Source organism: Squalius cephalus (assembly GCF_949319135.1).
Source record: "Squalius cephalus genome assembly, chromosome: 22".
Lineage (NCBI taxonomy): Eukaryota > Metazoa > Chordata > Actinopteri > Cypriniformes > Leuciscidae > Squalius > Squalius cephalus.
The window spans coordinates 28,234,623-28,262,002 of record NC_137143.1 but is presented as its reverse complement, the minus strand read 5'-3'; the positions used below and the strand labels follow the sequence as shown (position 1 = coordinate 28,262,002).

General features: G+C 35.0%; 1 protein-coding gene across 1 annotated transcript in view; it reads left to right on the top strand.

Moving 5' to 3' along the window:
- cacna1da (calcium channel, voltage-dependent, L type, alpha 1D subunit, a) overlaps nt 1–27,380 on the top strand; it is an 88,982-nt gene that overhangs the window by 27,846 nt on the left and 33,756 nt on the right. Inside the window, exons 5-20 of the mRNA XM_079857976.1 lie at nt 4,420–4,586; nt 6,200–6,352; nt 7,201–7,394; nt 8,611–8,714; nt 12,360–12,526; nt 16,253–16,327; nt 18,364–18,451; nt 19,639–19,799; nt 19,910–20,135; nt 22,297–22,504; nt 22,575–22,695; nt 23,654–23,744; nt 23,861–23,894; nt 23,979–24,009; nt 24,090–24,216; nt 25,775–25,904. Coding sequence (XP_079714102.1) covers nt 4,420–4,586; nt 6,200–6,352; nt 7,201–7,394; nt 8,611–8,714; nt 12,360–12,526; nt 16,253–16,327; nt 18,364–18,451; nt 19,639–19,799; nt 19,910–20,135; nt 22,297–22,504; nt 22,575–22,695; nt 23,654–23,744; nt 23,861–23,894; nt 23,979–24,009; nt 24,090–24,216; nt 25,775–25,904 — 2,077 coding nt within the window. The remainder of the gene's footprint in view (nt 1–4,419; nt 4,587–6,199; nt 6,353–7,200; nt 7,395–8,610; nt 8,715–12,359; nt 12,527–16,252; nt 16,328–18,363; nt 18,452–19,638; nt 19,800–19,909; nt 20,136–22,296; nt 22,505–22,574; nt 22,696–23,653; nt 23,745–23,860; nt 23,895–23,978; nt 24,010–24,089; nt 24,217–25,774; nt 25,905–27,380) is intronic.

Below are 27,380 nucleotides of genomic sequence, written 5' to 3'. Positions count from 1 at the left end.
ATGCAAACATTATGATTTTTTGTAATTATTCAGCAAGGACTAGGCTGTCAAAATTAACATTAACGCATGCGATCATTTTATTTGTAGCTTTAATAAAATTAATGAAACAAATATTGCAGGGAAGACTGAAGTGTTTGAAAACTTTATAACTTTATTTGATCATTTTATTCAATGTCTACACATTTCCTACCTGTTAGATCAAATAATACTGTTTTTATGTTGTTTTACATTAATTCAGAGATTAAATGTGAAATTATTACAATTAAAAAATTGATGAAAAAATTATTAATTACAGAAATGTGCTATTAGTTAGTTACGTTTTTTAAATCGATTGACAGCACTAGCAAGGACAAAGACCAGACCAAATATGCCAGTGTTTTCTTTCTCTTTCTGTTTTGGTCTTTCTTCCCAGCATCCTCTGGAATGTCACTTTCACTAATTTCCCTCCTTTGAGGCCCTTCACCTTCTCCTCAACTCCCAAAACACACACACACCTACACACACTCCTCATGCAGCTAAATGACCCAGAAAAGACCCGTAAAATAAACCAGTGACGTGAGCTGCTGTCTCTCTCTATTCATTATAGTCATTGTACAAGCCTCTTTGGAGCATTTCTTGATTTTAGATTAGAGTGGACTGTATAACTCGCTCTTTATTTTCAGGTGAAATATATATTTATATTTTTTTTAAAACACACTTCCTGGCCAGTCTTTTTTAAAGATGTAGAAGAGGAAGAATCCTTGAGTCCACCTCTTCCGGCTGGTTTTTATTTAAGTGTTTTAATTTCTTGTCACTTTCTACTGTACAGTATCAGCCTAAAAAAAGGTGCAGAAGCCTAAAGATAAAATGAGGAACGCCTCTCCTCTTGTGTCCGTGCCGCAGGCCTGTGTCATACCGCATTCAGAAGCAGTGTAAGCAAAAGCAGCGTAACTGCACCATCAGGCTCACGTTGTGCTTTCACACTCACAACTGCCTCACGATACAGAAAATAAAGTGTTTCTGGGTTTCTATAGCCAGCATTTGCTTTAATAATGTCTATAAATTGTATAATGGTTATCGTGAGTGTTCCATTTGAGAATTATTACAAACTTGATATTCATGAAATGTAATTAGCATGAAGAGTGAGATCACATGTACTGTACATCCAAATGATAATTAAAGGAATTTTCCGAGTTCATTATAAGTTACACGCTTGATCGGCGGCATCTCTGGCTTAACGTTGATTGCTACAAAAAGATATTCTTCTTGACTCATCCTTCATTTTATTAAAAAAAGCTCAAATTAGGGAGGATTTAAAAAAAAATTTAATTCTGTTAAAACTCACTTATTATTTGAGCAAAAAATCTCATAAATTCTATGATTGTTTTAAGATTTGAGACATGGTTTTAGTCATGGTAACAAAGTTGTAAAATTGGATCTAACTTTACACAGACTAAGTGTTTTTAACACTAAAATCATGTTAAAGGAGAAGTTCACTTTTAAAATGAAAATTCTGTCATCATATAATCACCCTCATGTTGTTTCAAACCTGTATGAATTTCTTTCTTCTGCTGAACAGAAAGGAAGATATTTAGAAAAATATCAGTAACCAGGCAGTTTTTGGGTCCCATTGACTTCCATAGTAGGAAAAAAATATACTATGGAAGTCAATGGGACCCAAAAACTGCCTGGTTACTGATATTCTTCTAAATATCTTCCTTTCTGTTCAGCAGAAGAAAGAAATTCATACAGGTTTGAAACAACATGAGGGTGATAATATGATGACAGAATTTTCATTTTAAAAGTGAACTTCTCCTTTAACAAGCAAGCATATCATTTGTGCCTTTTAACTTTTAAAACATTTAGCATTACGGATTGACCCGATTCACTTCCATGTGTCTCACTTTATTTTTTATTTTTTTATTTTTTTATCTTAAACTTTTAATCAGCAAGGATGCATTAAATTGATCAAAAGAGACATGGTTCCTACACAGTTTGGAAAAGTATGGAATTTGATTTGAGTAATTTCCAGGTCTGGAAAAGTATGGACAAATATTTTTGTTTCTAGACTATTGCGTTTAGTTTTCTAAAATATACAATTAAGAATTTCTGAATGATACAATGATTCTGAAGGATCATGTGACACTGAAGACTGGAGTAATGGCAGGAATAAATGACATTTTTAAATGTATTAAAAAACAGTTATTTTAAATTATAATAATATTTCACAATATTACTGCTTTTACTGTATTTTTTATCAAATAAGTACAGTCTTGGTGAGCAGAAGAGACTTCGAAACATTGAAAAAGCATACTGACCCCAAACTTTTGAATAGTAGTGTACATTTTTGTAGTGTACACCTTAACTCTTATTGACCCCTGGATTTTCCTTTAAATTTAACCAGACACTATACTGTACATTGTGGCTATAAACTGCTCAAATCATCCAGATTCAGTCAATCATTTTATGAAATGGAAAGTGTTTGTGTGTCTGTAAGTGAAAAAGTAAAAGCACACGGCTTACGTGTGCGATATGAAACTGCTTTAACGGTTCTGTCCACTTGTGTTATCGTTCTATATCTGTATCTCTCACCACCGATGTCTTGTTCGCTTCTCTGTAGATCATTTCAAACTGTGTACACTCTCCTCTTCTTCCTCATCAGCATCTCTATATGACTCTCCCTCACTCACACACACACACACACAGTCCACTGGGCAGCTAGGTCACATTTCGATCAGTTCGCCTCATGCAGAAAGAGCTGTCTCCCTCTCTCTCTTCACCTTCCCGTCTCTCTGTTCACGAGGCTGTCGCTCTTCATCTTCAGCTCCCGAGCAGCCGCCCCAAATTAGCCACGAATACTCACAGATAGGTAGTCACTCTTTAAAGTCACCATGAAATCAAGTCTTGTTTTTTATGGAATATTGCAGTATTTATTTTAAATGGTTTATCCGTGCTCATCGTTATTTTTTCGTATATTTTTATCCACGCGCCCTCCTAATCTTTAATCAAAATAATGTCCCCTCCCTCTTATAGAAACATCTCTTTTCTTTTCTGATGACGTGTTTACTGGCGAGAGGGCGGGGCAACCTGTCACTCACATGAGATCCACCAATAGCAAACCACAACCATCCAATCAGTTCCCCTGACAAAATCAATTCACGCCCTAATTTTGTCTTGTTTCACTCGGATAAACGACAGAAGACACTATCGCAACATCTGTTTCATGCTGACTTTAAAAGATGAATCGCTGGCATTAATAAGGCTTTATGATTTAGATGCATTCAAAATCAGCTTATTTTATACTTTGAATATTTATTTATTTTTTGCTATTTTATCTGCTGTTGTTGAGATCCTGTCATACATCACTTTTCAGATGTGCACCATGGTCATTTCAGGTTACCACATGCTGCTTTTTCCTTGTGTACAGCGGATGATGCTGTCTGATGTTGTTCAGATTGAATGTCTTGCTGTTTATGTTTTGGCACATTCATGAAAGGTCATGCTGTCATGTGATGCTGAAAGTGTTTTTTCTCTTTTATAATCCAAATATGTTTTGATATTTCAGCTATTATCTTGCTACTTTAGATCAATAAATAAAGCAAAAATGTTATTATTTTCAAAGAATGTAATTCTTTTATATATTAATTTATTATAACTAGACTTTTTTTATATAGGAATTTCTTATATTTTAATAGAGCATACAGCATTTTCTAGAATAAGTTCTAAGTTGAATGTTGTAAAATAAAAAGATAATATATCTTAAAATAATGGCAAGATTTTTTGTTGTTTGCTACACAGAAAAAATAAAAATCCTGGACTGCACTAGTTTTGTTTAACTAAAACAATTCAAAATGTTTTAGATAATTGTAATAAAGCTGAAATAAAATAAAATATAAATATTAGATGAAAAACATAAACTTCCCTTAAATTACAAGAAATATTGCCTTGACATTGAACTAAAATATAATAATGAAAACAAAATTTTCAATTCTAAAATTACTAAAAATAAAACTTAAATAAATATAGATTGATCCTAAAATTAAATATTTAAAAACACCAAAAGCCAATCCAAAATTACTGAAAGTTAAAATGAAAACTGAAAATATGAAAAATAAAGCTAATTCAAAATATTAATCAATACTATAATAGTATATAAATAGTAAAGTAACAATGGTGCTGGTGCTTTCACATGACTCTTTTGAACAGGATCTTCTAATGAATCTTTAAACAAAGGAGTTCTTGCTTTGAATCAGTCTAAATCCATCATTGCGCTTACTGAACTGCACGGTCATATGACATGGTGTAGGTAAAGATAATTTTTTTTTTTTTTAAATGAATGATTTTGAGACATTGAGTTATTTTTCAGATTGATCACTGACCATCATTGTTCTTCAGAGTGTTAATTTATTTTGCCATTCATTTTTTTTTTTTTGTGTGTAGATTGTTTAGTGTTGTCTTGGAACTTTTGACCAAAGATGGGGAGAAGGAGATTGTTGGAACCCACCCGCCCGTGCACGGCCACGGAGGAAAACCAGGAGGTTTCGACGTCAAAGCCCTCAGAGCCTTTCGAGTGCTGCGACCGCTTCGCCTGGTCTCAGGAGTGCCCAGTGAGTGAAAAAAAACATCCGGCATTAGCGGTTACTAATAGCAAAAATAACAGTAGAGTGGTTATGGTCTTTAAATATAGTGAGTATACAATATAAATCACTAATATTGTGATATCAGTGTTATTTTAGTATCATTGATATACTATTATAGTTTGTTAATATTTTAAGTTGTATATTTTATGTTTTCACCTTTAGTTAAAGTTTTAGTAATTTGGTGTTTTTTTATGTGTCTATATAGTTGTATTTATTACTTTTAGTTTTAGTTATTTTAGTATCTCAAGTTAAACTTAAGGTGTGTTTACACTTGTTCACTGGTCCGGACCAAAAAAAACATATTGTCCTGGCCCGCTTCGTGTTAACAGTGGCATTTTAACACCGAACCTACCGAACCTAAAGGCATAGGGATTCAGGTTCACAACCTGATTGGTCGGCTTTTATTACGTATATTTTGCGACGAAACTTATAGAACATCCAAAACGATGCTGTGTGTTGGGATAAATGCACTTATTGTATGTGTTTAGCCTACATATGATGGTGTTTTGACCAGTGTTTTTTGTGTAAAGTCAAAACAGTGACAGAAATCCCTTCGGCACACACACACACACAAATGAAGATCTGCTGCAAGGTGGTTCAGATGTATGTACCGAACTGTGATGGGCAACATCACGACTATGACGAGAAAAAACACGCATGCTTGAGCAGCAGTCTGTCCTTTTTATGGTCGCACGTCCCGTTTTTGGTTCGTTTACATGTCTTTGGTCCGAATTGAGTTTTCAGTAGAATCACACCAGAGTTCGTTTGGAAGTGGACAGAGACCATCTTTTCAGCGTCTCGGTCCGCTTGTTTGGTGGCACCAGGGTTCAGATGTCAGAGTTCACACTTATTCAAATGAACCACACTAACTGAGCAATCTCACAGGGTTTGTTTTAATCAAACCAAACATGCCAAGTGTGAACACACCCTAAAAGAAAATGAGAAATATTGCCTTGGACACTTGCAGAAATAAAATATTTCAGTTTTTTATATTATATTTCATTTAATGTTTATTTTGTTTCAAGTATTTTTTTTTTTTTTTTTGATGGTTTTAGCTTTAGATAATGATAATAACCCTCAGTGATATAGATTAATGTTTTATTTTAGATCTTTAATTAGTGTGCTGACAACATGTTTAGCAAGGTAAAAACCATTTCGGAGGAAAAAAAAAAGTAAACGCCCCCTTAGAAATCTGATCAAGCTGATTACATATTCAAGGGTTAAGACGTTCAGGCAGTGCACTGACTTGTCATTTTCGAAAATATGTCGTTTTGCACCACACTAATCATGAGGCGGTTTGACAGTTTCCCCTTCCGAGCGCCCGGAGCTCCAGACCCCCGCAGAGGGGTGGATGTTGGGTGAGAGATGGCGCATGATGTGGCCATATGGCGGGAAAAGCGCAGCATTCCTTGCTGCATCCCCTCAGGATCGTTCTCTGAGAACAAGCTGTCAAACTCAATGCCCTAAAGACACTAGTGTGTGTCTGTGTGTATGCAATAGGAACTAGATGTGAAAGTTTGGACTTAAATGCACCCGAACGCTGTGGATCTGCATTTTTACGTGCGTTTGCATATCCTCAGGTTTACAGGTGGTGCTGAACTCCATCATTAAAGCCATGGTTCCTCTCCTCCACATCGCCCTGCTGGTTCTGTTCGTCATCATCATCTACGCCATCATCGGTTTGGAGCTTTTCATTGGGAAAATGCACGCTACCTGTTATTATCAAGGAACAGGTTTGTTAAACCTCTGTGCCTTACATGAATGTTGATTCACTAGCGTTCAAAAGTTTGGAGTCGGTAAGATTCGTCTCTTCTGCTCACCTAGACTTCTTAAAGGGATAGTTCACCCAAAAATGAAAATTAGCCCATGATTTACTCACCCTCAAGTCATCCTTGGTGTATATGACATTCTTCTTTCAGACGAATACAATCTGAGATATTAAAAAATATCCTGGCTCTTCCAAGCTTTATAATGGCAGTGAATGGCCGTTAAAGTTTTGAAGTCCATAAAAGTGCATCTATCCATCATGCACTTTTATGATGGATAGATGCACTTTTATGATGGATAGATGCACTTTTATGATGGACAGATGCACTTTTATGATGGATAGATGCACTTTTATGATGGATAGATGCACTTTTATGATGGACAGATGCACTTTTATGATGGATAGATGCACTTTTATGATGGACAGATGCACTTTTATGATGGATAGATGCACTTTTATGGACTTCAAAACAGAAACGGCCATTCACTGCCATCATAAAGCTTGGAAGAGCCAGGATATTTTTTAATATCTCAGATTGCATTCGTCTGAAAGGATGACTTGAGGGTGGGTAAATCATGGGCTAATTTTCATTTTTGGCTGAACTATCCCTTTAATGTGTCTATCCCTAACTATTTCTGACATAGTTTCCATATTTTCCGATTTAATTCCAGTAATGTAGGATTGTTACATAGATTATGTGAGACGATTATATAGATTCATATTTTCAACAAATTGAGATTCATAGGAATTGTTTCTTGCAAGGATTTTTAGCTATTATGCTTGTTAATATTTGATCTTCTCCTCTCTGTGCAGACATGATAGAGGACGAACCTGCGCCGTGCGCTGTTAACCGCCACGGCCGCACATGTACCATTAATGGCACCGTGTGTAAGGAGGGCTGGCACGGCCCCAACGGAGGCATCACAAACTTCGACAACTTCATGTTTGCCATGCTCACTGTGTTTCAGTGCATCACCATGGAGGGCTGGACGGATGTACTCTACTGGGTTAGTATTAGCATGAGACTTCACACACATCGTCTTGTTAGCGTATAATGAATGCTAGTCAGTAATTATATTTGTGTGGAGAGGATGAAGTGCTCATACAGTCATTACTGTTTTGAGGAGAGTGTGAGATGCTCAAACTAGCAGCCCACACACTGAAGCAGGAACTCAAGAGTCTGTGACTGACCAGTGTGCTCTGATGAGATCCACCCACCTTTCACATCATGCTCTGGAATATGTTTCCTCCATTTCATCACAGCACATGGTTCATTTACAGCTGCATAAACTCCAGATAGATTTACAGCCTAGATTTCCTGTGAATCACCACCCCCCAAAAATTCTTAGTAGCTGTTTTTAAACCTCTTTATGGATTTTTAAAAAGCCAAATTTACCCGTGGACCCCCATACACTGAGGAAGTGTCTTCGCAATATTCAGATTAGTGTTTAATCGCTATGGGTTTTTCCTGAGATAAATCCCTGCTTTTTTGTTGCTGCTTATTTGACATGTTCAATAATCGAACATGTAAATAATGTGTAATGCAGCGTGCACGTTAATGCAGTTTGCCTCCTGAAAAAAATTATAAATAAACAATGTAAACAACGTTTTGTATGTAGTATGCATGTATGTATGCGTGTATATATATATATATATATATATATATATATATATATATATACACATATATACATATACATATACATTCATATATATATATATATATATATATATATATATATATATATATATATATATATATATATATATATATATATATATATATATATATCAGCATTTTATCCAGACTAGAATAGATAAGTTTATCCATCCATCCATCCGTGTATTATATATGTATATGTGTAAGATGTGTATGTTAATTAATTTATTCAGACTAGCCTAGAGGGGAAAAAGTATTTATTTATTATAATTTAAGTATTTATTGCAACTTTATTGACAGTGTGTGGGATTTCTCCTTTATCTTTCCTTTATATTGACTTCATCCTACACTCAAATTTCTCATTAGAAGTTAAACTTGTGAAAGTCTTCTGGTATTTCTTCAAAATATCTGAACATGTTAAAATTGAAATCCAGATTGATTTTGAGCAGAACGTCTTCTCTAGACCTGTTTTTAACCTTCCTCTCACAGTTTCTGTTTCATACTTTCATTCTTTCATTTTCTCTTTCCCTCTTCTTCCTGCTTCTCCTCCTCTCTTCTCTCAGATGAATGATGCTATGGGGTTGGAGCTGCCCTGGGTGTACTTTGTGAGCTTGGTCATCTTCGGCTCTTTCTTCGTCTTGAACCTGGTTCTGGGTGTGTTGAGCGGGTGAGCAGCTCCTCTTTTCTCTCCCCTGATATCCATTTCTTTTTTTTCTCTGTCTCTCTCCCAAGACTAAACTCCCATCTATGGAGTTTCTCTCAGCTAGATGTACTCTCTCTCTCTCCGGGTTAACCGTCCTGTTTGGGCCCTTGTAGGTGAATGACGCCATTGGCTGGGAGACGCCTTGGATCTACTTTGTTAGTCTGATCATTCTGGGCTCGTTTTTTGTGTTGAATCTTGTGCTGGGTGTTCTCAGTGGGTAAGAGAATGAGAATCGCTGTGTGCTGTGGAGACTGCTGTGAATTTCTTATTTCTGCCAGAGTTTTTCTTGCATGGGGTTCAGTCATGGACAAAAATTGCAAACTAATCTGGTTATTTTGAATAAAACTAGGATGTATTCAGGTAAAAAAAAAATTATTTTTTTTGTCACATCAGTATTAATAATAATTATAATAATATTAATAACACAAATCAGAATAATACATTCATTATTAAGTAGTATGTTTATTTATTTATTAATCAATTATGCATGTTTTAATATGAATAACATAATAAAAATATAAATGATTAAACATTTAAATGTATTTTATTTTATTATTCTGCATAATTTCTATATATTATTTATTATAAATTACATATTTATTCATATATATATATATATATATATATATATATATATATATATAATATATATATTTGCTTGGGGTGTCTGCAATGCTTTTTCCATGACTGCATATTCCTAGAGTTTTTATTTATTTATTTTTTTACGGGTTTCAGGTGTTTTCTGTCGTGTGCTGTGAGATGATCTTCACGCCTGCCGGGTTGATTTGTTCTGAGCTGATGACATTGTTAAGTAAAACGGTTCCAAGGACAGAATGAAATGAGAGAGGAAGTGATTCAGACCAATGAAAGTCAAGAAGGGGAAATGAAATTGTTTAGAGTAGAGGACAATAACTAGGGCGAAGCAGGTGAATGATGCTCATTCAGCAGAAACATTTGCTTTTTGGGGAAAAAAACATTAGTCATTTGGATGATTTAGCAATTCAGCATTTAAATACACTACCGTTCAAAGGATTGGGGTCTGAAATGTTTTATGCTCCCCAAGGCTGCATTTATTTGATCTAAAATACAGTAAAAACATTAATATTGTGAAATACTGTTACAATTTAAATACCTTTTATTAAAATTTTCAGTATCATTCCTCCAGTCTTCAGTGTCACATGATCCTTCAGAAATCATTATAATAGGCTGATATGCTGGTCAATATAGAGTTTAATATACATATATAACAGTTGTTCTGCATGTTTTTCAAGATCCTTTGATGAATAGAACGTTCAAAAGAACAGCATTTATTTGAAATAGAAATCTTTTGTAACATTATAAATGTCTTTACTGTAATTTTTTGATCCATTTAAATCATCCTTTCTGAATAAAAGTATTACTCTTACTGACCTCAAACTTTGGAACGATAGTGAATGTCATTCCCAGTAACATTGCAAAACATGGTTCATCATATCTTACATTGTACATCAGTTTTTTTTTGGTTCTTAATTGTGAACCTTAAACTGGATATTGGGTTTAGTTAAGACAGAAAGAGGCAAAAGGAACAGGAGGAGATGAGTAAGAGGAAGGAAGGGCAGATGGAAGAGAGGAAGGAGACTTGAGCCAGACAGGTGACTCAATTCGATATGGTTATTTAGTTTTTTTAAATCCGAAAGATAACATCTCCTTCATCTCCGTCAGAGAAGGGCACAGATTTCCTGACCTCCTCCGGAAGGGTGAAATTAATCTGCTTCTTGTGTCCGCAAGTCCTACAAGCGCTTTCTTAGAGCTGCAGGGTTATTAATATTCTCCCAGGAGAGACGCCGTGCCCGTGGTGCAACATATACAATTCGCAGATCGAGCGATCTTCTGAAATTAGGTTTAGATTCCATTTTTGTGCTTTTGCCATTTTATTAAGGATGCGACACACGTCGTGTGACCTTTCGAGCGCGTTTATGTGATGTTTCTCCTTGTCCTTTGTGGACAAGCATGCACCCTACTGGCAGGACGCTGAAGCATTTACACTTACTGTACGTTTAGGTATATGTAAATATGGTAAGCATGCACATTAGTCGTGAAAATTAGTTTAGGGTCCAATTCTCACTGTTAACTAACTATTAACTATGACTTTTCGCCTATTACTGCTTATTAATAGTTATTAAGGTAGTTGTTAAGTTTAGGTATTGGATAGGATTATGTGATGTAGAATATGGTCATGCAGAATAAGGCATTAATATGTGCTTTATAAGTACTAATAATCAGCCAGTATCCTAGTAATATGCATGCTAATAAGCATCTAGTTAGTAGTGAGAATTGGACCCTGAACTAAAATGTTAGCTATAATATTTTATCACATTTATACATTATATTTAATATAAATTATTTCAGAAGATTTATTTAATATTTATACTTATTCAAGAAACAGATCAGTATTGTCATCTTATAAAACCATCTAAAACCCAAGTGTTTTGGAATTGATGATGGTAAAAAAATAGTTTTTGGCAGGGTGGAAAGTTCATTCTGAACGTTAATCGGATCCTTAGTGTGTTTAGTCTAACTAATCAGTTAAACTGAATTCTATTTGATTCAGTAAATGTTTGAAATCACATTCAGAGAATTATGTTCCAGAGACACCAAATGTGACCCTGGATCACAAAACCAGTCACAAGTAGCATGGGTATATTTGTGGCAATAGCCAACAATACATTGTATGGGTCAAAATTATCGATTTTTCTTTTATGACAAAAATTATTAGGATATTAAGTAAAGATCATGTTCCCTGAAGATATTTTGTAAATTTCCTACCGTAAATGAGTGAATGCAGCACAATCGGCAACATAAATGGACAACTTTAAAGGCGATTTTGATATTGTTTGATATTGGTGATATTGTCCTATCCTAAAAAAATTTGAGTAGTCATGTCCATCACAACATTAGCAATGTCCATAATTATACATATGAATTAAGTCATTTCAAGAAAACCATAAATCAATTGTTTTTCTCAAGGTTTTTCTATATGCAAAATAATGCAAAAAATAATGCAAAATACCTGTAATATTCAGGTGTAAAAATGTTGTTTGTAAAACTTTAAAGGGATACTCCACTTTAAAATGAAAATTCTGTCATCATATACTCACCCTCATGTTGCTTCAAACCTGTATGAATTTCTTTCTTCTGGTGAACAGAAAGGATGTCAGTAACCAGACAGTTTCTGGTACCATTGACTTTCATAGTAGGAAAAAATATATACTATGGAAGTCAATGGTACCAGAAACTGTCTGGTTACTGACATTCTTCTAAATATCTTCCTTTCTGTTCAGCAGAAGAAAGAAATTCATACAGGTTTGAAACAACATGAGGGTGAGTATATGATGACAGAATTTTCATTTTAAAGTGGAGTATCCCTTTAAAAAACACATATCTGTACAAAATATATAATATACTGTATTTTCATACTGTATCATCTTGTGAAACTAATATCGCATGGTTTGATATTTTAGTATGTAATGCCATCATTTAGACATTTTTAAGTGTGGTTTAGGTTAAGTATTATAAACATGTTGGATGATTAGTAGTGAACTGAAGGTAAAACTGTTTTCCTCAACCCAGAGAGTTCTCTAAAGAGCGAGAGAAGGCAAAGGCCCGTGGAGATTTCCAGAAGCTGCGGGAGAAACAGCAGCTGGAGGAAGATCTGAAGGGTTATCTGGACTGGATCACACAGGCTGAAGACATCGACCCTGAGAATGAGGAGGATGAAGAGGACAGCAAACGCAACCGTGAGTACCTGAATGCAGCACATGACAGGAATCCATGTGACTAGTATACTATACTAGTAACTAGACACACATTAAACAGTCCATATGCAGAAAGTTATTTCAAGTCAGGATTCAGAATTGAGCTGAGATTGCTTTTCAAATCGCAAATTAGTTCATGAATTTCAGTTCAATTTAGTGTAGCAAACAGAATCGATTTGATCAATTTAAATGTGAATTTAAGGAAGTTGAATAAAAAAATCCTGTTAGTTCTGTAAGTATAGTTTTTAATAAAGACTACTTTGACTTTTCTGAAATACACTATTTCCAGAAAAATTTGATCATATTAATAATGTAGTAATATTTACCACCTACAGTATAGAAGTTGTGATTTATCTGTAAATTTAATAAATTGTAATTTTATATGTAAAATTGTGTGTAATTTATATATACACTACTGTTTAAAAGTTTGGGATATTTAAGTTTTTTCAGCAGCATTTATTTGATCAAAAGTACAGTGATATTGTGAAATATTATTACAATTTAAAAGAACTGAATATATTTTAAATGTAATTTATTCCTGTGATGTAAAGCTGAATTTTCAGCATTATTACTCCAGTCTTCAGTGTCACATGATCTTTCAGAAATCATTTTAAAATTATGATTGCTTAAGAAACATTTCTTATTATTTTCAATGTTGAAAACAGTTTTTTTTTTTTATGGAAACAATGATTCATTGATGAATAGAAATATTCAAACAAACAATAGAATAGGAGTTCAAACAAACCGCATTTATTTAAAATATAAATCTTTTGTAACATTATAAATGTCTTTACTGTGACTTTTGATCAATTTAATGCATCCTTCGTTCTGACCCCGACTTTTGAAAAGTAGTGCATTTCATTTTTTGCATTGCATTTCATGCATTGCATTTCAACTTTCATATTATGCAACAGTCCATTTCCCAGAATGCTTTAAATTACTCCTACAAAAATAGTCGATCAATGTAAATGTGGTTGAGATTGTTGAATGACGGAATTAAAATCTGCCTATGTTGATTGTTTTTACAGTATTTGTTTAGTTTAGAAAAATGCCATATATCAGTAGGGAACAATCAGCATATCAAGGAATCAATAGCCATGATTAGTCACAACTGATCATTTATATTTTGTGTTGAACTAATGAACTTGTTCAGTGAGTGAACTTCTGAATTGCGCTTTTCTGACTTGTATTAAGGGTGGTGTTTCAACCAAAGCTTTGCAACTTTTTCTAGCAGCCACTGAGGCGTCTTTAATTGGCCCGTCATGCCCATCAAACTGCAGCGTGACACCGAACAGACGTCAGCAAACCAAAACAGCTGCCTCTGGTGTATTTTTGATGAAATAGTTGAGGAGCAGTGAGCAAGCGCTGACGCCACGAGCGCTGCCTCTTCCGCCGAACTGCAGATTTGTCAATCAAAGTCCAAAATCTTCAGGTTCGGGTTCAGTACAGTGCTGGACCGACATCTAGGACTGATTCTGCTTACAATTTAACTGTGATCAAGACACTGTCTTCAAACATTGTCTAAAAGTGACATTAAATGAGCTGAATGTAAGTCAGTCATTATGTCCGGTATCTACTGAACGAGAGGAGCTTGCTCATAAGGGCGTGAAGTGGAGAAACGAAGCAAAATAAAGACTAATCCTAATCCCTTTTATATAAGCAGCACACATGATTCTGAGCGGTTGGAGCCGCTACAGTAACAGCAGATTTCCACTTCCACTGTTCCAGCGAGCTGCTCTTTGACTGACCTCAGTTCTGCGAGAGGACGGTCGGGTTAGATTAGCCGGCTGGATTCTGAAAGGGTTTTTTTTGCTGTAATTGATTGATACAGACCCACAAAAGTCGCTCGTCTGGAAAGCTTAGCATTTATGCAGAACTTATTCTGCAAATGGAAAATCAAGCTGAATTCTGTTTCCGCTCACACAAGTTCACAGAATGATATCTCTTAGAAGTGAATTTATTTCCATTTTTAATCAGTATGTTTGTCTTGTTTTCCAGTAAAACCTGTTTAAAACAACACACGCACACATACAGTGTGTGTGTATATGTATATGTGTATATATATATATATATATATATATATATATATATATATATATATATATATATATATATATATAATATTACACACATAAAATTTAAAACAGAATGCAGTTATAAACAAGTTTTATAAATACTCATATTACTTCTGTAATTATAGATTTAATAAAGAATACTTTGACTTTTCAATGAACTGCACTATTTCTAGAAACATTTGATAGTAATAATATAGTAATATTCGCCACCTACAGTATTTAAGTTGTAATTTATGTAAAATTGTGTCATTTATATATACACTACTATTCAAATTTTGGGATCATTAAAGCTGAATTTATTTGCTCAAAAATACAGTATTGTGAGATATTATTACAATTTAAAATAGATGTTTTCTATTTTAATATATTTAAAATGTAATTTATTCCCTCCGATGCAAATCTGAATTTTCAGCATCGTCACTCCAGTCTTCAGTGTCACATGATCCTTCAGAAATCATTCTAATATGCTGATTTTTATTATATAAATGAACTCTAAATCATCTGTTTAATAGAAAAACAGAAAAAGTTCTGTTAATTTTCTGCCATGACATTGTCTGTTGATGTTATGAACTCCAAAACCTTTAACCCTAAAACACAACAGAATGCATTGTGGATTCTAAATATGGGTAAAACACCTGTGAAAAATCAATATGGAAAATCCCATCATATTAACACAGCACATTGGGCCCTATTTGTATGGGTTGTTGTAATATTTTTACTGAAAAACAAGATAAAGACATTGAATAAAAATAGATTTCTGTTTTGACATGATTTAGTCATCATATTTGCAGTTAATTTGTGATTTGAACTGTGTTTGAACTGATATGATAATATTCAACATCTCATTGCTGTTGCTTAGATATCGCAAAACAGCATAAAACCACATATACAAAAATATTTGTAATACTTACCATATGTTATTTAATTGGTCTGCCATGTACCTGTCATATTTCTGATGATTTTAGATGTGAATTTAGGAGTTAATTGATTGTTCATTTTCTAAGTCAAAAAACGACAAAGTATAAATAAAAGCTTGAGTCTCCAAGCAAACAATTTCATCTCCATATTGACTCGTACCACTTTTTGTGGTTACAAGACCATTCTGTAGTTTTAATTGAATTAATTGTGCAGCCTTATGAGAAATAGCAGTATGCAATTGAGCAGTGTGAGAAAAGATTGGTTTCAAAAATATAATCATTGACAACATTTTTTTTTCTGAACTCTAAGTACTGATGAACTTCCATGAATGTATGAGGGGGGCATCGAGGTCAGAGGTCAGCTTCATATCATACACGCATTCAAACATCTGCACCATCGAATCTCAACATTTGGACCCTCGCTATGTTCCTATGTTTTCATTGAATTCATTGCACCCTGTTCCTAATAACCTGCTCTTGCTCACTGTTAACTAACTACCCTTCATCCTTTGCTCCCATCCAGCAGACCAGTTGCCTCGATGTTGATGTTGTTGTGGTTGTTGTTTACTGTTGTTAATTGTTGTGTTTGGTGCTGTTCTTGTTCCCGTGCTTTAACCTGTGTCGATGTGGCTACTCGTTCTCGCCCTCGTGACCATGCCACGGCTGTGCTGTGCTGTGTAAATCATGCATGGGCTTTGGTTGCATGGGAAATGAAGGGGTTACATTGGCCAGCCTCATGGAGAAGAAGAAGAAAGGGTTTGGCTGGTTCAGCCAGTCCTCTGACACTCATGGTAAATCTCCCTCCCACCCTTCTGTCCCTTTCATATGTGTGATTACTTGATGATATTCATGAATAATACCTGTTAGAAGCCTTACATAGAGTTTGTTTAATAGGCTTTCTTTTGAAAAGAGATATGTATTACTCATTGACTTAGGCACAAATGCCCTATTTTGGCCTGTATGTTGTGAAGCTAATAATATGTCTATGTGTGTGATGCTTATGCGGATGCTATAGTGTGTGAATGCACTACTTGTGCTTTGCAAATGTGTGTGTTTTCCTTCTCTATGACCGTCAGCGCCTATATGCTGTTTGCACCCAACAGTTTTTCCTCAGCATTAGCGTTATCGAAATCCTCGCTTGCCCGTTTCCTCCTTCCTGTACTAATTTAAAGTCTTCTTATTGTCATTCTCTCAAAATCAGAGTGAGTCAGAGATCAGATCCGGCAGGAGTGGGAGCGCAGCGTCTCTACAACTTAAAAAATCCCAAAACAGTGACAGCGAGTTTCTAACATAGAAATGAGGTTAAACCCAGATCACCAGGCTCATGGTCAGCAGTTTATAGAGAAGTCACAAAAAGTCTGATCACACTCGCTTATTACTGTCTTTGGATGTGTCAGAATTTATCCGTATATCCTGAGGGAATGTGAGGGCTGAGCAGAACATATATTTTGTACTTTTCCCCTCAAGCGGCCTTTTGTTTTACCATTACTGAAGTCATGATTGAACTATTGGCCTTTTAATTCGATTTCTATAAATATCTCTCAGCACAGATACAGACTGACTGTAATTGAGCTGTCATATAAAAACACTTTACATTATGATTTTCTGCTTTGACATTAGTATGGAAGTAAATTAATGATAAATGTCTTTGAAACATAAACCATGTTGAGTTGCACTAATTTTACATTTTAATGTTTTTTTTTTCCTTCAGGACTTGTATTTTCTGAAATTCAACATGAATGTATATTTAAGCAATTTTTTTTATAAAAAATTGGTAACACTTTACAATAAGGTCTTATTTGTTAACATTAGTTAATGCATTAGTTAACATGAACTAACAATGAGCAATACTTCTACAGCATTTATTAATCTTAGTTAATGTTAATCTCAACATTTACTAATACATTTTAAAAATCAAATGTATCTGTAAACATTAAATGCACTGTGAACTAACATGAACATGAGCATTTTTATTAACTAATATTAAAGGGTTAGTTCACCCAAAAATTTAAATTCTTTCATTAATGATTCAGCCTCATGCCGTTCCAAACCCGTAAGACTTTCGTTCATCTTCGGAACACAAATGAAGATTTTTCGATGAAATCTGAGAGCTTTCTGTCCCTCCATTGACAGCTACGCAACTAACACTTAGTTAACAAGCCCCAGAAAGGTAGTAAAGACATCTTTAAAATAATCCATGTCACTCCAGTGGTTTAACCTCAATTTTCCAAAGAGACGTCAGTGCTTTGTTTGCGGGAAAAAAAAACTAATTTACCACTTTATTACAAAATATGAATCTCCAATGCGCGTTCACGCAACAACGTCCACCCTTGTGCCAATACAACACGCATGCTTCGTGGTGCTCTTGCGCGTTGGAGTCCAATCATTGTCCAATTATGTTATCTATTGAATTAACATACACAATTCTATTGTACACAACTTTATTGTAAAGTGTCACCAAAAAGTCATGTGTTGGTAAACCGAAGGCTCAACATCAAATTACATCATAATGTCAGAGCTTAGAAATTGTGTTTATACTAACTTATATTCATATATCATAAAAAATATATTTATCACAGAAAATATGTAAAAAAAAAATAAATAATAAAAAAAAAAGAAGCTTTCCTTCCTCAAAAAAGTGCAAATTATATTTCTTTAAGAATGTATGTTTCACTAAGGATGCATTTAAAAATTACATCTTTCTTTTCTGAATATTTTTCAGAAAGATAAACAATCTTGTCCACTAAATTTGACTGAGAATGTTTGAACTGTGTGTTGTGAGTGTTTTAATGCGTGTGTGCTGAACCTTGTGTTTGTAACACAATAGCGAGTATGCCGGCGAGTGAGACCGAATCCATGAATACAGAGAATGAGAAAGGAGAAGAAGAGAAGGTGACATGTTGCGGCCCAACATGGTGAGAAAACTCACAAATACACATGAATTTATTTATTTATTTTTTTGTCTTCAGTAATGAATCATTGTAATATGCTGTAACAAGGAGGTATATGAATACTCTGGTTTCTTTTTTAACTTTACAATTTGTTTCAATTTACAGTCAAAAAATTTCCAAATCAAAGTGCAGGTCAGTAAAGATGTGATTAGTATGTGCTAATGTCAGTTTATTTACATGTTATTGCATGTATTTACATGTTATTTGCATGTATTACTGTGAGCTTGCATGCTCTATCTATCTATCTGTCTGTCTGTCTGTCTGTCTGTCTAGCTAACTAACATTCCAGCTAGCATTCCAGCTATCTGTCTAACTAGCTAACATTCTAGCTATCTGTTTAGCTAGCTAGCATTCCAGCTAGCTGTTTAGCTTGTTAACATTCCAGCTATCTGTCTAGTTAGCTAGCTAGCTTTCTATCTAACATGCTATCTGTCTAGCCAGCATTCTGGCTATCTAGCACTGCTGTATTCTATCATTTTAGCATTCTACCAATATAGTAGTATTCTAGTATTCTGTCTATTGTTTTATGTCTTGCTCTGTTTATCTAGCATTCAGTTATTCTGCCATATATAATATTTAGCGTTCTGTTGTTTTATAGTTTGTTTTATGTTTAATAACCTTCCTGCATTCTACTGTATATAGTGTTCTATTTTTCTAGTGTAGTGTTGCTCTATTTATCGTTTTAACGTTTACCTATCTAATATTCTAAAAATCAGACTAGCATTGTATTGCTCTATCTAGTGTTCTTTTTATCACTTTAGGGTTCTGTCAAGTGCTCTAGTATTCTAACGTTGTGGTGTCCTTTCTATCTAGTGTTCTAGCTAGTGTTCTGTTATTCTATCTGTGTGTTATTTATCCAGTATTCTATCATTCTAATGTTCTGTTTAGTTCTAGCATCCTGTCTATCTACAGTAGCATTCTATTGTTCTATTTAGCGCTCGACTGTTCAAGTGTTCTATCTATCCCAGCATTTTGTCTAACATTCTGTATATCTAGCATTCTATCTCTCTCTCTCTCTCTCTTGCATTCTAACATCTATTATTGAGAGTTCAGGCGTTTTATCTAGTGTTCAATCTCTCCTTTCAATGCATCATTCTATTTTCATTTCTTCTTGTGTCAATGTTGTCTGACTTCACTGCCTCCTCTTTCAGTCGGCGCTGGCGTCGCTGGAACCGGTTGTGTCGAAGGAACTGTCGTTTGGCTGTGAAATCTGTGCCGTTCTATTGGCTTGTGATCATACTGGTGTTCCTCAACACTTTGACCATCTCATCAGAACATTACAACCAGCCCATGTGGCTCACACAAGTACAGGGTGAGCTCTGCGTGTATTTGTACTCAAAGCAATGAGTGTAAAAGATCATGACTGCTTCATGTTCTCACAGTATCCTCTCTTTTCTGACCCTGATCGCTTTTCTCTTGTAGACGTGGCCAATAAAGTGCTGCTGGCCATGTTCACGTGCGAGATGTTGGTGAAGATGTACAGTCTGGGCCTGCAGGCTTATTTTGTGTCTCTCTTTAATCGTTTTGACTGCTTTGTGGTGTGCGGTGGCATCACTGAGACGATCCTAGTGGAGTTAGAGATCATGTCGCCTCTCGGCATCTCAGTGTTTCGATGTGTACGACTTCTCAGGATCTTTAAAGTCACACGGTAAGGGATCGGAAAATGAAAATTGTTAAAGTGCCCCTCTTATGCTATTTTAAAGGTTCCTAATTTTGTTTTGGTGGTCTTCTACAATATATTTACATGCATTCAACTTCAAAAAAACACTTTCATTTCCTCATAATATACTTTTCTCACAGTGTCTGAAATGGTATGATACTCTCTGTGAGCCAACTCTGCTCTGATTGGTCAGATGGCCCAGTTGTTGTGATTGGTCTACCACTTACAGCACATGTCAGAAATGAAACACCCATTGCCATATCTGAATTTCAGCTCCAGAGGCTTCCTCAGCACTTGATAGCGATACTAACAATAATGATGCCGTTGTTTTTACTGTATCAAGTCTAACACAAGTCCTCATTCTTCGGAAGTGCATGTAAATTTGCTTTTACAGCGCAGAAAACCACGTCTTCTTGACATGTCAACAACACAAACCAAACTCTTCCAGGCCTCAGCTACATCTACAGTGTTTGAGGGTCAAAGTAGACATTAGGGCTGAAACGATTCATCGAGTTACTCGATTAACTCGATTACAAAAATTCCTCGAGGCAAAAACTCTTCCTCGAAGCCTCGTTAAATTCCTATGACGTGCACTATACGCGCAGGGATCTGATTGTTTCACTCGGACCGTTGTTCAATGTTCAGGAAGCACACCATAGCGCATGATACACTTTGAATTTAGTTGGCACAATGGCAAGAGTAAACGCGTCTTTGCATTACCTTAACATTGAAATCACTCGCGCCAGACGCTCTATTCGCGTTTGGTGTGAACGCACCATAACGGTGCGTGTCCACTACAGCGGCAAAACTCCGCTCAGTGCCGCTGGCAACGCTGTAACGTCTCCGCTTTGGGGTGTGTCTGTTGCGAGTGTGTTTAATCTAAGTTTTTTTTTAACACACGGACAGTATAATCATCAGCGATGCACGTGATTACATTTAGAAATAGACAAGCTTTGTTTCCAAATGCACCAAGCAAAGATATCCTTTCAATTTTATAAACTTTTATAAACCCAGCCAATCAAAATGAACACATCCAAATTAAAATCTTTAACATTTATATAACAACTGCAAAGCGTCTAATTTGTAAACAAAATGATTTACGCATTAGATCCGAACCTCACAGCAATTGGATTTAGTGCGTAAATCATTTTGTTTACAAATTAGACGCTTTGCAGTTGTTATATATATGTTAAAGATTTTATTTTGGATGTGTTCATTGTGATTATATTGTCTGGGTTTATAAAAGTTTATAAAAGTACATTTTGATGTTTGTTTTGAGATTACAGCTGAAAAAGTCTGATTCTGATTTATAATTGTTTTATTTACATTTTTTTTTAAATAAATTGTATACATTGTGTACCTGTTTGGCTTGATATTTTATATTCATTTATTTTTGTTCTCAGGTGGATAATTTGCAGAATGTGCAATCCTTTTTTTGTAATGTTGTATTAAGAAGACAAAACTAAGGCCAAATGGCCTTTATTTAAGTTTGTATTCATAGTTTTACATGTTATACATGTTTTACAGTAAGTTAACTTAACTGTATTGTTATATAATTGTTGGCACTGGCACTTTTAAACACTAAATGGGTAAAAATTGCAATAAATAGGCTTAGTTTTGGAGCCAAATGTTGGAGTTGGAATAAATACCTCTGTTTTTTTTATATAAAAGCCAAATGCGTTCCTAATAAAATAAAAGCCAAATGCTTGATCATTTTACAGCCACATCATTTTCGTTATGCATTATTTGATTTGGTTGTTTAAAAATACAAAAAAAAAAAGTATCCGATTAATCGATCGATTAAGTGCTAGATTAATCGATTACAAAAAGAATCGATAGCTGCAGCCCTAGTAGACATTTTTCACAGCAAATGAGATTATATGCAATGTGCATTTCAGAATCTGTTCTTTCTTTTGGGAGACAATAGCCCCATTTATTATGTACTTTAATCTTTGAAACTTTGCAGACCTTTTACAGTCACAAACAGCTATATTACACACTGCATGAAAGGTAATATCTGAAAAAGAATAATGGGGCACTTATAGTTCATCCTGTTTTTTGACAGAATGACATTTAAGAAAGAAGAAATTTTTGCAGGGTTCAGAACACTTTTTTTTTTTTTTTACATAGTTTGTTTTTTGCCTTTTAGTCATTGGGCGTCTCTCAGTAACTTGGTGGCATCTCTGCTGAACTCCATGAAGTCCATCGCATCTCTATTGCTGCTGCTCTTCCTCTTCATCATCATCTTCAGCCTCCTCGGTATGCAGGTGTTCGGCGGCAAGTTTAACTTCGACGAGACACAAACGAAGAGGAGCACCTTTGACAACTTCCCTCAGGCCTTGCTCACTGTGTTTCAGGTGTGTGTCTTTTTTTAATGTTATTTTAATGGGATATGTGTTTGCTCATGTGTAACTATGTTGTTCTCAGATTCTGACCGGTGAAGACTGGAATGCCGTCATGTACGATGGAATTATGGCATACGGTGGCCCATCATCGTCGGGAATGATCGTGTGCATCTACTTCATCATTCTCTTCATCTGTGGAAACTGTATCCTCCTCTTACTGCTGCTGACTTCCTAATGAAGCCAAAAAAGGAAACGGAAAAACAAAGGGAAATGTTTTTTGTCATTCCCTTAAGGAGTCAATTCATCTTCTTAGACGTCAGACATGTTGGTGTAAGCCTAATTGTGCGGCTAATTGTAGATTCGTTTTTAACTATCTTGGTTGCAAGAGAAAAGTTTGTAGTTTCAGTTCCTGGGATGTTACCCTAGAATCAGAGAGTTAAGTATTGAAATAAATCATTTTAAGTTACTAAAACTAATAAATTATATCTTATACATATTAGAATGATTTCTGAAGGATCATGTGATTCTGAAGACTGGAGCACTGTAATGATCAGCTTTTATATCAGAGGATTAGATTACATTTTAAAATATAAAACCGTTATTTTAGGTTGAAATAATATTTCACAATATTTCAGTTTTTACTGTATTTTGATTTAAATAAATGCAGCCTTGGTGAGCAGCATAAGAGACTTAAAGAGACAAAAAAAAAAAAAAAAAAAATCCAGACCCCAAATTTTTGAACGGTAGTTGTTGTTTATGTAGCATATGTGTAGACAATGTGCAAACTAAATGTAGTGAAACATTTTAAACACAAAGGTTTATAGCTTTAAGAAATAAATTTGATCATAAAATCTCCCAATATTTAATCATCTTCATATCATTCCAAACCTGTCTGCTGTCATTTTCCTTATATTCCCACAGTTCGTAGTGACCTAATCTGTCAATCTCCAAAAATGAAGTTTTGGTTCAGTATATAGCAGTTTGCAAACCGTAACTTTTTTGTAGTTTGCTATTTCATAATGTCAAGACATACAGTATATTGAATATTGTGAAAAGGCTTAAAATATTGAGCTCTGGTAGTATTGCACTGCAAAATTGTGTTGTTTTCTTATGAGCATTACAGTATAAAGCTGTTGGTTTACTTAACACATTGACACCTAGACATTCTTCTGAATGTGTTCTTGGCTATCGCTGTGGACAACCTTGCAGACGCAGAGTCTCTGAACACAGACACCGACGATAAGAAGAAATGGTAAATGATAAAAACTTGTAGAGGTCATTTAATCAAACATTGAGGGCCTGGATCTAGTTTCCACTGCTCGTGTGCTGCATTTTACAGTGCTTGTTTTCGTGCCTTTTTTTCCCAAGTGAGGAAATTGATGAAAATGAAGATGATGCCAAGGTAACTATTTTGTGCCTGTTTTTTGTGTTTTATGTGTTTTTGTGTTAGTAGTAGGATATTATAGAGTTGCTTTCTTTCCTTCAGGCTGGAGAGGAGGAAGAGAAGGAAAACGCAGGTAAAGAACTATATCATGTCGTTGCACATCCAAGATGATTTTTTTCTATACTTGTCCTGATCATCGTGTCCGTGTAACAGAGGAGGAAGAAGAAGAGCCGGACGTTCCTGCGGGGCCCCGTCCTCAGATCTCAGAGCTTGTTAAGAAGGAGAAAATCACTCCAATCCCAGAGGGCAGTGCGTTCTTCATCTTTAGCAACACAAACCCGTATGTGTCACATTGACGTCTGCTCAAACATACACACAACTAGACAGGAACAAAAGACCCATGTAAACGTTTACACACACTTCATTTCTGAATCAGTCTTTTTACATTACGTTTATGCATTTGGCAGATACTTTTATCCAAAACAACTTGTATTGCATTCAAGGTATTCATATCCATTTATCCATTCCCTGTAGCCTGGGAAAACCCAGACAACTTCCGGCAAATTCAGATTTACTCGAGAAGTAGTCTGGGAAAGAGCTCATTCAAGCCCATTTCCATGGCCTAGAAATCGCGGCACCAATCAGAAACGTTGAGGCGGGCTTTACACGATGACGATCGCTCTGATTGGTTTTAGGTCTATCCAATTGCGCCCAGAGGCATTTGAGCGACGTCCGTTCAACTTTTAAATGCATTATTATATTCAAATTGCAAACACATGAGGACAGTCTCCATGAAAGACCCACTGGCAGATGAACGTGCTACTACATTTCTCTCCGAAACGGTAGGAAATTAAATTAGATTTAATAGAGGATTTTAACTGTGACACGATGATTGACAGGGCAGTTTACGTGACAGGATGCACGCGACAGATCCGTCCGATAAAGATGACGAAGTAGTATGTCCCAAAGCTTGCCTACTTTTTTGCTACACATTCAAAAGTAAATACCTTTTCTTCACAAAAAGAGTACATACTTTTATGGCGTAGTGTAACTTAGGCGAATTGGGACGCAGCTTTACACGATGACGATCGCTCTTGACGAGGCATTTGAGCGACGTCCGTTGGTGACGCCCCTTTGGAAATGATTTGTCTATGGAGCTTTGCCAGACCATAACTCAGTTACTACTGAGAATGGTCTGGTTTTAACCAGGCTACATTCCCTGAGAATCAAACCCATGATTTGGTGTTGCCAGCATTTTATTTTAGTATAATTTATATGCTAATATGGTATTTGTTAATATTTTGGATTATATTTTCAGTTTTCATTTTAGTTTAAGTCTTTTGTTATGTGCTTTTGTCATTGTATTAGTTTTTTTGTATTTCTATTTAGCTTTAATTTATTTTTATTTCAGTTTTAGTTTTAATAAAATTAAAGGCAACATTTCTAATTTTTGTTTAAATGTATTATTATATATATTTTTTTTTTTTATCTAATATTTTATTTCAGCTTTTTCAATTACCGAAAACATAAACAACACTGTTTTGAGTTATAGTAACACCGTTGGAGAAAATCTTAATTTCATTAAAATAACTAGACTTCTGTTTGAACAGAGCCTGTCACAAAAACATGGCAAATTTGTTCTTCAGATGTTCATTTTAGTTGCCATTAATGTGTCACCACAGCATTAGTTTATCGTTTTGGACAATATAAGAAAAACCTGATCAAGCGTTAGACTGTTGTTTTTGCATTTTGATTAAATCCATGTTTCTAATGACTAAAAATCACAAGGCAAATGATTTTATTGTTTTAATTGCTTAGAAAAGCCTTTTTTCTACACATTTGACACTTCTGGATCTTGTGTATTCAGTGTCTCCTCCTCCTCCTCTCTCTCTCTGTAGAATTCGAGTCGCCTGCCACAAGCTGATAAACCACCACATCTTCACCAACCTCATCCTCGTGTTCATTATGTTAAGCTCCGCCTCCTTGGCCGCTGAGGACCCAATCAGAAACTTCTCTTTCCGGAATATCGTGAGTACAACTTGCGCACACATACAGAAGCTATTTGGTTCTGCAAATGTCACATTATTCATTAATGTCCAAAACATATTCATACTCAATATATTCAACTAAAACGAAAGTTTAGTGTTATGATCAAGCGTAAGTGCAAGGGTTTTTGTTTGTTTTGTTTTGTTTTTGGTTAAGAACTATGTCGTTTTTGTACTCAGATTGTAAATATAAAAAAAAATACATTTATTATTTTTATTATTTAATTTTATGATTAAATAAGAGCTTCCAAAGCATTTACAGATAAAGTAAAACAAGTATGTTTACAAGTAATTATATGGTACTCACTCTCATGTCGTTCCAAACCCGTAAGACTTTCGTTCATCTTAGGAACACAAATTAAGATATTTTTTAAGGAAATCTGAGAGATTTCTGTCTTCATCATTGATCAATGTCTATATTTAAATTAAACGTAAATTAAATCTGTTCATATAAACCAATCGTGTCTCATAAACTGACACTTCAAAAACTTCAAAAAGAGTTTTGGGTGAATGGACTTTCAATGGAGGCACAGAGATCTCTCAAATTGCATTAAAAGATCTTCATTTGTGTTCTGAAGATGAACAAAAGTCTTATGGACTTGGAACGACATGAGAGTGAGCAAATGACAGAATTTTCATTTCTGGCTGAACTAACCCTTTAAAAGGGTTAAATGTAGGGGTGTAACGGTTCAAATAATTCACAGTTTGGTTTTTATCACGGTTTCAGGGTTTCGGTACGGTTCGGTATGTGCTATGTTCAGGGAAAAAAGGTACTGTCAAATAAAAACAAAGAAAATAAAAACAAATAATCAAAGTACAAGCAACAGCACAAAATAATTATGATAGAGCAAAGATAGAAAAATATAGAAACAGTGCTTTTCAAGTTTTTCAGGTATCAGTAGTTTTCAGGTCCAGAAAGTAATCAAATGTAAAATACATTGCGTATAATCTTCACTGTATAAATTAAATAAAGATTTAAAGTTACAAATGCTATTCAGTCAGGAGAAGTGAGTGATTTTTTTTTTGTCTTTTGTTGTTTGATTAACATTAAAAACACAGACAGGAGGAATATTAGGCTGCTGTCACTTTAAGACGTAATGCACGGATCCGAGATACTGATACTGTTCACATGCATCGTCTTTCTCGACCGTTTACGTTCACTTATGACGTAACCTACGATGTTTGCTAGGAGGATACTCGCCAAGACGGGCATGTTGACAGTTTTTGTGTGAATCTGTCCGTTCAAGAGCAAGACTTGATAGACAACTCAATATTTGAGCGCTGTCTGAGACACGGCTTTCCGTGTGTGTGCGCTTCCGATCGTTGTCCACGTTTTTTGATCATCGCTGTTGCAACATATCGGGAAGCCAGAATGCTTATCTGACAGAAACATACAGTGGCCAAACTCTGTTTTACGTGTTGATATTTACATCAAACCATATTATAGATGCGTCATCAG